Here is a 12,129-nt window from a genome sequence, read left to right on the forward strand (position 1 = left end):
TGTGAAGAGTCTCCTTGAAATTAGCCAAACTTGCAGTGCCGAATCCGTTCTAATCCGAAATGAAGTCCAGCTGCCCCCGGCCCCTGTGATCACAGAATGCCAGAAGGGCCTGCCTTGGAAGGGTCCTTAAAAATGGTCTTGTTGCAGCCCTGCTGCCAAGGGCAGGGACAGCTTCCCCTAGGCCCGGTTGTTTCAAGCCCCGCCCAGCCTGGCCTGGAACACTGCCAGGGATGGGGCAGCCACAGCTGCAGCGTGGGCAGCGTGGGCCGGGGCCTGAGCAGCCTGAGAGGCAAGAATTTCTTGTGCATCTCCAGCCCAAGCCTGCCCGCTGTCGGTGGGAAGGCACTGGGCCTGGTGCTGTCCCTGCAGGCCCTTGTCCCCAGCCCCTCTCAGCTCTCTGCTGGGCCTGGTGCAGGGAGTGAAAGGCGGCAGGAAGTTGCCCCCAGAGAAGGCCTTGGAGAGCACTGGGGCCAGGAGTGTCACCATGAGGGCAGCAAGCAGGGCCTGTTCTGGCCATCGCGGGGGGGAGGGCACAGGGCGGGCGCTGAGGCCCTGCCAGCTGGAGCTGGGAGCTCCGGCGTGCGGCTGGCAGAGAGCCGTGGGAGATCCGTGCAGCGGCAAGGAGACGGGCTTCTAGATGTGTTAGAAAGCAGAGAAGAGCTGGAGAATGGGCGCCGAAGGAGTAGGGTGTCTCCCTGTGGGGAAAAAACTTCACGATGCCAGAGGATAGTCCAGGGAGGACACAGAGGAGACCTGTCATTTTACTGGAATAAAGGGAGAGGCCAAGGGATATTTCCCCTTGGGGTGTCTCGATTTGTTGAGACTCAGGACAAGGGCGCGGCCTCCATTTTTATCCTTATTCCCAGGTGCATCACCCTCTTCCTTCCCCCACTGCCTGAGGTACTCGGAAGGTACAAGACTTCCCGAGTTGCCTACTGTGTGGAACCCCTCTGTCACTTTGATTGCAGAGGCAGGAATGGCACCATACACGCACACCATGGTTCATGCACAGCAACCAACTTTTAGTGAGTGCTGTCTTCCTTTGCAGATCTGAATGTCTGCCTGGTCAGTCCATATCGGTTGAACCAGTTGCCACGCAGCCAAACGGGCAGTAGCTGCTGGTGTCCCCAGCGGTCCAGGCCCGCTCCCCAATGGTCCACACTGGTTAAGTTTTCTAATTAAAAAAAACATAAGCATTACTTATGCTTCAGTTACAAAATAAGGATGAAATGAAACTGTGAGGCCTTCAGTTGAGCTGTTGGCCACCACAATACCCCTCTGTTTTATGCTCCCTCTGGTTTATATATTTGTAAGCCTGTAGAAGGCAGAGGCATGAAAGGAGAGGTGCTGGGGTCACCCTCTATGTAAGGCAGGGTTCCACCTGTCTAGAGCTTAATGATGGTGCTGATGGGGTTGAGCAGTTTTGGGTAGGAATCAGGGGGAAGACCTACAATAGCAGCCTGTGACTCTTAGATGGCGGTTCATCACTGCAGTCTGTGAAGCTGTGCCTGTTTATGCACGGAAAGCCAGACCAATCTATCTGGAAGTGGTCACCCAAAAGACATCTTTCTAATGCAGAACAATTGTACTGGCACACCCTTTTGGGAGCAGGAAAAGGAGCGCTCTCCCAGAGGCCTGGTACACAAGTGGTTGTGGGGGGGAAGCAGGAGGATGCTGTCATGCTCATCCTTAAGAAAAGCAGCAAGGCTGAAACCAAAGCACAGCTTTTATAGAGTCAGAGATTTAACTGAAGCTCAGCATGGAGTCGAGGCTTAGACTCCATGATCCTCAAGGGTGCCTTCCAACATGGATATCTATGAGATTGCCAGTGGAGGGCAGCTGATCAGAAAGACAAGAGAAGGGCCAAGAGAGGTCCTTTGAAGAAGATTCACTCAAAGGCTGCCTTAACCAGTACCCCAGGGCCCCTCCAACATTGTGAGCTGGGGTGGGGACAAAGCGTGCGGCTGGGCTGGCTGTGCTGTACTGTGACATCCATGACATCGTGGGGCCATGTCACAAATGGGGGCAGCTATACAAGGCCCCAGCAGGTAACGCTGGCCCTGTATTGCTTGGGCAAGCGGTGAGTGCACACGTGGTGGGGAGGCTGGGCTGGGGACAAGGGCCGGGGCAGAAACGCTGCACCCGGGGCTGGCTTTTCCCCCTGCATCCAGGAACAGCCCCTCATGGCACAGCCTTGGGCAGGGCACCGTGCTGCTGCTGCTGCTGCTGCTGCTGCTGCTGCTGCTGCTGCTTGGGCAGCGGAACGGGCCTGGCTGCTTGCCAGCTCTCTGGGGTCCTGTCCTTCCTGCTCCCAAATCCCTGGGATTCCCGTCCCAGCTGCCTCCCCCGTCCCTGCTGCCAGCTGCCTCCCTCTCAGCCCATCTCAAGGCCTTCTCGCCATCCTCCTGCAGTCCATGGATACCTGGGTATTGTGGCTCTTGCTCTTGCAAAGTGTAGTCCAGTACCCACAGCCCGTGGGTGACGGCTTGGACGAGGTGACACGTCTGCGAATGGAGGTGCGTGCCAAGCTCCAGGAAAAGGAGAAGATTCGTCTGGAGCGGGAGGTGGAGCAGCTGGTCCTGGTGAAGCAGGGTGCCTTGGCCTGGGGAGACCTGCTCTGCTCTGCCTGGCAGCACTGGCAGCTCTGGGCTCTTGCTGGGCTCCTGCTCCTTCTCTTGGCACAGTGGTATATGTGGAGGAAAGGGAGCCTGAGGAGAGAGGAGCAAGGAGAAGGACACGATGGTGTAAATGAAGAGGAAGTTGAAAATGTGGATGCATATGAAGAAGACGTTGGAAATGAAGATGAGGGAGACAGTGACATGGAGGAGGAGGAAGATGACAGTGATGATGGCCGTGCAGAGGATGTCGACAATGCTGCTGCGAATGAAGAGCGTGATGCTGCAAATGAAGTTGGCAATGAGGCTGCCAATGCAGCAAACGTCAATGATGTTGGAAGTCAAGTGGAAGAATACCGTGATGGTGCCGATAACTTTGGAAGAATCATAATGGAGCGCATACAGTGGCCTGTGCGGGACCTGCAGGAAGGATGCATGTGGACAAGAAGGCTGATGGAGCATTTTGCAATTTATTTTCGACGGGTCTTGTCCAACAGTTTCTATCCGGTACTGCAAGGAGCCATTGGGGTGGGCAGTGCCTTTGAAGGTTGGAGTCCTCGTGAGCAGGATGTTGTGTACCAGGTGCTCATACCCATGACACCTCCCCGAGGGCACAGCTTCCACCTAGAGCTGGGCACTGCAGGGCAGAGGCGCTTGAGGAACTTCCACATCCGCGTGCAGCAGGAGTGCACCTGCACGAGCGAGCGGCAGGGTGAGAACATGCTGTGCTTCCTGCACCACCCTGAGGAGGAGCTGAGGAGGCATCAGGATCCCAGCCTCCTTCATACCCTGTGCACGGGCTCCTACCTGGACGTGGGCAAAACTGCCCGCTGGTTCTACCAGCTGGTGAGAGCAATCTGGCCGGCTTTGCTTGAGTCACACCATTGGCATTTAGTGCTGCTGCCCCCCAGACGCTCCTGCCAGTTCAAGGTGACCAATGGCAGAGAAAGCTACCGGATCGAGATGCTGTTTGGGGTGCGGCAAGGCAACTCAGACGTCTTTGTAAGCAGCCAGCCTAGGCAAGCCCACACCTCCAGCATAATCTGGCCGGAGAGCTACGCTGTGGCCGAGATGAAGTTCTTCAGGTACATCGCCAGGCGGGCTCCCCCTGACAGCTTGCACCTGAAATGCCTGCAATTCTTCACTCGTCTTCAGCTGGGCTTAGGCTTCTCCACCTATACCATCAAGACCATTGTCATGCACCTCCTGAGCATCTTGCCCGTGTCACAGTGGCGCAGGAGACATTTTGTGAGGCGGCTGATGGATATCAGCGAGAGCCTGCGCGCGTGTGTGGAAATGAGACGCCTCAATCACTTCATTGTGGGCAACCAGAGGCTTCCTGAGGGGATCCACTTGCCCCCAGAGGTCCTAATGGCCAGGTCATGCAATCTCTTCCATCACCTGGTGATGGATCCGGTTGCCCACTCCCAGGCAATGAGCCAGTACGTGGATCTGCACCATTGGTTGAAACGGATCCTTAAAAATGAACAGTGAAAGAGGTTCTTCTGCAGAGAGCTGTGCTTGTGAGGCTCACACCTGGTGGCAGAGAACCAGCTCTCACTAGACGGGCAAAGAAGGGAGAATGTGGGCTACAGAGAGGGAAGGGAAAATGCTGCGTAGGAGCACTATGCCAGCAGCAACCGCAGTGTGGTCTCAAGAGCCTCCCCAGCACTGCATCCAGTTTGGCTACAAAGATCAAGGAACACGCATGAGGAAATGCTATTATTCGCCCACCTCCTTCTTTGAGTCCCTTCTCCCTCTGAGAGCTTCACCTTGTGCAGGGACGCCGATCTCAGAATCCCAGATGAGGGAATGTTTGAAAGGACCACTGGTGGTATCATTTGGTTCAGGGGTGCTCCAGGCAGGTCTTCCCGCTCTACACTACAAAGGATTGCGTTCCGGTCAAGGCTCTTGACTCTTTCTGGGGAGATAGACTCCACAATCCCTGGGCAAGGTTTGGGATCAGTCAATGGACGGTGTTTTTCCTTGCTTCTGCATGGGAATCCTTCAGGTCAGCATTGTAGCAACTGTGTTGGAGCTGACGTGATCTTTTTTGAATATGTAAAGATCTAGGTTGTTAATTTGTGTATATATATACACCCCGTGTGTACATATTATATGCTAGAAAGCTTTTCAATTAGCATATATAATAGTTAAATATAATAAAAGCCTCTAGAATATTTAAAATATTATCAATGGTATGAATTACGTAACGGTTATAACATGATAAGAAAGTATTCTAAAGAGTCAACCATGTAATTTTCTTTAAAGAAGGCAATATAGCCAATATTTAGTGTCACTCTAAGTTGTGATACATATTAATGCTCTCGGGGCATTTCTATCTGGAAAGATTGTCATAAGTAGATATATTTATGCATAACACTTTTATCTTCTATATTGCAAATAAGAAATTATTTTATGTAGTAGTAAAGCCATAGATCGTGTCTCTGTCTTTTGGGGACACACAGTTATGCTCTATAGTTAGTGCTTTTGTGAGCAGCAACCTGGAAACTGCTTTGCTCTTGATTCAATAAACTACAATATTCCAGAGCCTGGATCATGCAAGACTTTATTGACCCCAACTAGACCTACAGTTACAGGTAAAAGTGACAAGTTGTGAATCTGGGCTTGTGAAGAGTCTCCTTGAAATTAGCCAAACTTGCAGTGCCGAATCCGTTCTAATCCGAAATGAAGTCCAGCTGCCCCCGGCCCCTGTGATCACAGAATGCCAGAAGGGCCTGCCTTGGAAGGGTCCTTAAAAATGGTCTTGTTGCAGCCCTGCTGCCAAGGGCAGGGACAGCTTCCCCTAGGCCCGGTTGTTTCAAGCCCCGCCCAGCCTGGCCTGGAACACTGCCAGGGATGGGGCAGCCACAGCTGCAGCGTGGGCAGCGTGGGCAGCGTGGGCCGGGGCCTGAGCAGCCTGAGAGGCAAGAATTTCTTGTGCATCTCCAGCCCAAGCCTGCCCGCTGTCGGTGGGAAGGCACTGGGCCTGGTGCTGTCCCTGCAGGCCCTTGTCCACAGCCCCTCTCAGCTCTCTGCTGGGCCTGGTGCAGGGAGTGAAAGGCGGCAGGAAGTTGCCCCCAGAGAAGGCCTTGGAGAGCACTGGGGCCAGGAGTGTCACCATGAGGGCAGCAAGCAGGGCCTGTTCTGGCCATCGGGGGGGGGGAGGGCACAGGGCGGGCGCTGAGGCCCTGCCAGCTGGAGCTGGGAGCTCCGGCGTGCGGCTGGCAGAGAGCCGTGGGAGATCCGTGCAGCGGCAAGGAGACGGGCTTCTAGATGTGTTAGAAAGCAGAGAAGAGCTGGAGAATGGGCGCCGAAGGAGTAGGGTGTCTCCCTGTGGGGAAAAAACTTCACGATGCCAGAGGATAGTCCAGGGAGGACACAGAGGAGACCTGTCATTTTACTGGAATAAAGGGAGAGGCCAAGGGATATTTCCCCTTGGGGTGTCTCGATTTGTTGAGACCCAGGACAAGGGCGCGGCCTCCATTTTTATCCTTATTCCCAGGTGCATCACCCTCTTCCTTCCCCCACTGCCTGAGGTACTCGGAAGGTACAAGACTTCCCGAGTTGCCTACTGTGTGGAACCCCTCTGTCACTTTGATTGCAGAGGCAGGAATGGCACCATACACGCACACCATGGTTCATGCACAGCAACCAACTTTTAGTGAGTGCTGTCTTCCTTTGCAGATCTGAATGTCTGCCTGGTCAGTCCATATCGGTTGAACCAGTTGCCACGCAGCCAAACGGGCAGTAGCTGCTGGTGTCCCCAGCGGTCCAGGCCCGCTCCCCAATGGTCCACACTGGTTAAGTTTTCTAATTAAAAAAAACATAAGCATTACTTATGCTTCAGTTACAAAATAAGGATGAAATGAAACTGTGAGGCCTTCAGTTGAGCTGTTGGCCACCACAATACCCCTCTGTTTTATGCTCCCTCTGGTTTATATATTTGTAAGCCTGTAGAAGGCAGAGGCATGAAAGGAGAGGTGCTGGGGTCACCCTCTATGTAAGGCAGGGTTCCACCTGTCTAGAGCTTAATGATGGTGCTGATGGGGTTGAGCAGTTTTGGGTAGGAATCAGGGGGAAGACCTACAATAGCAGCCTGTGACTCTTAGATGGCGGTTCATCACTGCAGTCTGTGAAGCTGTGCCTGTTTATGCACGGAAAGCCAGACCAATCTATCTGGAAGTGGTCACCCAAAAGACATCTTTCTAATGCAGAACAATTGTACTGGCACACCCTTTTGGGAGCAGGAAAAGGAGCGCTCTCCCAGAGGCCTGGTACACAAGTGGTTGTGGGGGGGAAGCAGGAGGATGCTGTCATGCTCATCCTTAAGAAAAGCAGCAAGGCTGAAACCAAAGCACAGCTTTTATAGAGTCAGAGATTTAACTGAAGCTCAGCATGGAGTCGAGGCTTAGACTCCATGATCCTCAAGGGTGCCTTCCAACATGGATATCTATGAGATTGCCAGTGGAGGGCAGCTGATCAGAAAGACAAGAGAAGGGCCAAGAGAGGTCCTTTGAAGAAGATTCACTCAAAGGCTGCCTTAACCAGTACCCCAGGGCCCCTCCAACATTGTGAGCTGGGGTGGGGACAAAGCGTGCGGCTGGGCTGGCTGTGCTGTACTGTGACATCCATGACATCGTGGGGCCATGTCACAAATGGGGGCAGCTATACAAGGCCCCAGCAGGTAACGCTGGCCCTGTATTGCTTGGGCAAGCGGTGAGTGCACACGTGGTGGGGAGGCTGGGCTGGGGACAAGGGCCGGGGCAGAAACGCTGCACCCGGGGCTGGCTTTTCCCCCTGCATCCAGGAACAGCCCCTCATGGCACAGCCTTGGGCAGGGCACCGTGCTGCTGCTGCTGCTGCTGCTGCTGCTGCTGCTGCTGCTTGGGCAGCGGAACGGGCCTGGCTGCTTGCCAGCTCTCTGGGGTCCTGTCCTTCCTGCTCCCAAATCCCTGGGATTCCCGTCCCAGCTGCCTCCCCCGTCCCTGCTGCCAGCTGCCTCCCTCTCAGCCCATCTCAAGGCCTTCTCGCCATCCTCCTGCAGTCCATGGATACCTGGGTATTGTGGCTCTTGCTCTTGCAAAGTGTAGTCCAGTACCCACAGCCCGTGGGTGACGGCTTGGACGAGGTGACACGTCTGCGAATGGAGGTGCGTGCCAAGCTCCAGGAAAAGGAGAAGATTCGTCTGGAGCGGGAGGTGGAGCAGCTGGTCCTGGTGAAGCAGGGTGCCTTGGCCTGGGGAGACCTGCTCTGCTCTGCCTGGCAGCACTGGCAGCTCTGGGCTCTTGCTGGGCTCCTGCTCCTTCTCTTGGCACAGTGGTATATGTGGAGGAAAGGGAGCCTGAGGAGAGAGGAGCAAGGAGAAGGACACGATGGTGTAAATGAAGAGGAAGTTGAAAATGTGGATGCATATGAAGAAGACGTTGGAAATGAAGATGAGGGAGACAGTGACATGGAGGAGGAGGAAGATGACAGTGATGATGGCCGTGCAGAGGATGTCGACAATGCTGCTGCGAATGAAGAGCGTGATGCTGCAAATGAAGTTGGCAATGAGGCTGCCAATGCAGCAAACGTCAATGATGTTGGAAGTCAAGTGGAAGAATACCGTGATGGTGCCGATAACTTTGGAAGAATCATAATGGAGCGCATACAGTGGCCTGTGCGGGACCTGCAGGAAGGATGCATGTGGACAAGAAGGCTGATGGAGCATTTTGCAATTTATTTTCGACGGGTCTTGTCCAACAGTTTCTATCCGGTACTGCAAGGAGCCATTGGGGTGGGCAGTGCCTTTGAAGGTTGGAGTCCTCGTGAGCAGGATGTTGTGTACCAGGTGCTCATACCCATGACACCTCCCCGAGGGCACAGCTTCCACCTAGAGCTGGGCACTGCAGGGCAGAGGCGCTTGAGGAACTTCCACATCCGCGTGCAGCAGGAGTGCACCTGCACGAGCGAGCGGCAGGGTGAGAACATGCTGTGCTTCCTGCACCACCCTGAGGAGGAGCTGAGGAGGCATCAGGATCCCAGCCTCCTTCATACCCTGTGCACGGGCTCCTACCTGGACGTGGGCAAAACTGCCCGCTGGTTCTACCAGCTGGTGAGAGCAATCTGGCCGGCTTTGCTTGAGTCACACCATTGGCATTTAGTGCTGCTGCCCCCCAGACGCTCCTGCCAGTTCAAGGTGACCAATGGCAGAGAAAGCTACCGGATCGAGATGCTGTTTGGGGTGCGGCAAGGCAACTCAGACGTCTTTGTAAGCAGCCAGCCTAGGCAAGCCCACACCTCCAGCATAATCTGGCCGGAGAGCTACGCTGTGGCCGAGATGAAGTTCTTCAGGTACATCGCCAGGCGGGCTCCCCCTGACAGCTTGCACCTGAAATGCCTGCAATTCTTCACTCGTCTTCAGCTGGGCTTAGGCTTCTCCACCTATACCATCAAGACCATTGTCATGCACCTCCTGAGCATCTTGCCCGTGTCACAGTGGCGCAGGAGACATTTTGTGAGGCGGCTGATGGATATCAGCGAGAGCCTGCGCGCGTGTGTGGAAATGAGACGCCTCAATCACTTCATTGTGGGCAACCAGAGGCTTCCTGAGGGGATCCACTTGCCCCCAGAGGTCCTAATGGCCAGGTCATGCAATCTCTTCCATCACCTGGTGATGGATCCGGTTGCCCACTCCCAGGCAATGAGCCAGTACGTGGATCTGCACCATTGGTTGAAACGGATCCTTAAAAATGAACAGTGAAAGAGGTTCTTCTGCAGAGAGCTGTGCTTGTGAGGCTCACACCTGGTGGCAGAGAACCAGCTCTCACTAGACGGGCAAAGAAGGGAGAATGTGGGCTACAGAGAGGGAAGGGAAAATGCTGCGTAGGAGCACTATGCCAGCAGCAACCGCAGTGTGGTCTCAAGAGCCTCCCCAGCACTGCATCCAGTTTGGCTACAAAGATCAAGGAACACGCATGAGGAAATGCTATTATTCGCCCACCTCCTTCTTTGAGTCCCTTCTCCCTCTGAGAGCTTCACCTTGTGCAGGGACGCCGATCTCAGAATCCCAGATGAGGGAATGTTTGAAAGGACCACTGGTGGTATCATTTGGTTCAGGGGTGCTCCAGGCAGGTCTTCCCGCTCTACACTACAAAGGATTGCGTTCCGGTCAAGGCTCTTGACTCTTTCTGGGGAGATAGACTCCACAATCCCTGGGCAAGGTTTGGGATCAGTCAATGGACGGTGTTTTTCCTTGCTTCTGCATGGGAATCCTTCAGGTCAGCATTGTAGCAACTGTGTTGGAGCTGACGTGATCTTTTTTGAATATGTAAAGATCTAGGTTGTTAATTTGTGTATATATATACACCCCGTGTGTACATATTATATGCTAGAAAGCTTTTCAATTAGCATATATAATAGTTAAATATAATAAAAGCCTCTAGAATATTTAAAATATTATCAATGGTATGAATTACGTAACGGTTATAACATGATAAGAAAGTATTCTAAAGAGTCAACCATGTAATTTTCTTTAAAGAAGGCAATATAGCCAATATTTAGTGTCACTCTAAGTTGTGATACATATTAATGCTCTCGGGGCATTTCTATCTGGAAAGATTGTCATAAGTAGATATATTTATGCATAACACTTTTATCTTCTATATTGCAAATAAGAAATTATTTTATGTAGTAGTAAAGCCATAGATCGTGTCTCTGTCTTTTGGGGACACACAGTTATGCTCTATAGTTAGTGCTTTTGTGAGCAGCAACCTGGAAACTGCTTTGCTCTTGATTCAATAAACTACAATATTCCAGAGCCTGGATCATGCAAGACTTTATTGACCCCAACTAGACCTACAGTTACAGGTAAAAGTGACAAGTTGTGAATCTGGGCTTGTGAAGAGTCTCCTTGAAATTAGCCAAACTTGCAGTGCCGAATCCGTTCTAATCCGAAATGAAGTCCAGCTGCCCCCGGCCCCTGTGATCACAGAATGCCAGAAGGGCCTGCCTTGGAAGGGTCCTTAAAAATGGTCTTGTTGCAGCCCTGCTGCCAAGGGCAGGGACAGCTTCCCCTAGGCCCGGTTGTTTCAAGCCCCGCCCAGCCTGGCCTGGAACACTGCCAGGGATGGGGCAGCCACAGCTGCAGCGTGGGCAGCGTGGGCCGGGGCCTGAGCAGCCTGAGAGGCAAGAATTTCTTGTGCATCTCCAGCCCAAGCCTGCCCGCTGTCGGTGGGAAGGCACTGGGCCTGGTGCTGTCCCTGCAGGCCCTTGTCCACAGCCCCTCTCAGCTCTCTGCTGGGCCTGGTGCAGGGAGTGAAAGGCGGCAGGAAGTTGCCCCCAGAGAAGGCCTTGGAGAGCACTGGGGCCAGGAGTGTCACCATGAGGGCAGCAAGCAGGGCCTGTTCTGGCCATCGGGGGGGGGGAGGGCACAGGGCGGGCGCTGAGGCCCTGCCAGCTGGAGCTGGGAGCTCCGGCGTGCGGCTGGCAGAGAGCTGTGGGAGATCCGTGCAGCGGCAAGGAGACGGGCTTCTAGATGTGTTAGAAAGCAGAGAAGAGCTGGAGAATGGGCGCCGAAGGAGTAGGGTGTCTCCCTGTGGGGAAAAAACTTCACGATGCCAGAGGATAGTCCAGGGAGGACACAGAGGAGACCTGTCATTTTACTGGAATAAAGGGAGAGGCCAAGGGATATTTCCCCTTGGGGTGTCTCGATTTGTTGAGACCCAGGACAAGGGCGCGGCCTCCATTTTTATCCTTATTCCCAGGTGCATCACCCTCTTCCTTCCCCCACTGCCTGAGGTACTCGGAAGGTACAAGACTTCCCGAGTTGCCTACTGTGTGGAACCCCTCTGTCACTTTGATTGCAGAGGCAGGAATGGCACCATACACGCACACCATGGTTCATGCACAGCAACCAACTTTTAGTGAGTGCTGTCTTCCTTTGCAGATCTGAATGTCTGCCTGGTCAGTCCATATCGGTTGAACCAGTTGCCACGCAGCCAAACGGGCAGTAGCTGCTGGTGTCCCCAGCGGTCCAGGCCCGCTCCCCAATGGTCCACACTGGTTAAGTTTTCTAATTAAAAAAAACATAAGCATTACTTATGCTTCAGTTACAAAATAAGGATGAAATGAAACTGTGAGGCCTTCAGTTGAGCTGTTGGCCACCACAATACCCCTCTGTTTTATGCTCCCTCTGGTTTATATATTTGTAAGCCTGTAGAAGGCAGAGGCATGAAAGGAGAGGTGCTGGGGTCACCCTCTATGTAAGGCAGGGTTCCACCTGTCTAGAGCTTAATGATGGTGCTGATGGGGTTGAGCAGTTTTGGGTAGGAATCAGGGGGAAGACCTACAATAGCAGCCTGTGACTCTTAGATGGCGGTTCATCACTGCAGTCTGTGAAGCTGTGCCTGTTTATGCACGGAAAGCCAGACCAATCTATCTGGAAGTGGTCACCCAAAAGACATCTTTCTAATGCAGAACAATTGTACTGGCACACCCTTTTGGGAGCAGGAAAAGGAGCGCTCTCCCAGAG

At 53.4% G+C, this 12,129-nt stretch overlaps 2 protein-coding genes across 2 annotated transcripts; both read left to right on the forward strand.

Moving 5' to 3' along the window:
* Positions 1–2,444: 2,444 nt before the first annotated feature.
* Positions 2,445–4,109, forward strand: LOC143694011 (inositol 1,4,5-trisphosphate receptor-interacting protein-like 1). The gene has a single exon (XM_077177967.1). The coding sequence runs from the start codon at positions 2,511–2,513 to the stop codon at positions 4,107–4,109; it is 1,599 nt and encodes a 532-aa protein (XP_077034082.1). The 5' UTR covers positions 2,445–2,510.
* Positions 4,110–7,695: 3,586 nt separating this feature from the next.
* LOC143694012 (inositol 1,4,5-trisphosphate receptor-interacting protein-like 1) lies at positions 7,696–9,360 on the forward strand. The gene has a single exon (XM_077177968.1). The coding sequence runs from the start codon at positions 7,762–7,764 to the stop codon at positions 9,358–9,360; it is 1,599 nt and encodes a 532-aa protein (XP_077034083.1). The 5' UTR covers positions 7,696–7,761.
* Positions 9,361–12,129: the final 2,769 nt, after the last annotated feature.

The sequence above is a fragment of the Agelaius phoeniceus genome, chromosome 5 (assembly GCF_051311805.1).
Source record: "Agelaius phoeniceus isolate bAgePho1 chromosome 5, bAgePho1.hap1, whole genome shotgun sequence".
Lineage (NCBI taxonomy): Eukaryota > Metazoa > Chordata > Aves > Passeriformes > Icteridae > Agelaius > Agelaius phoeniceus.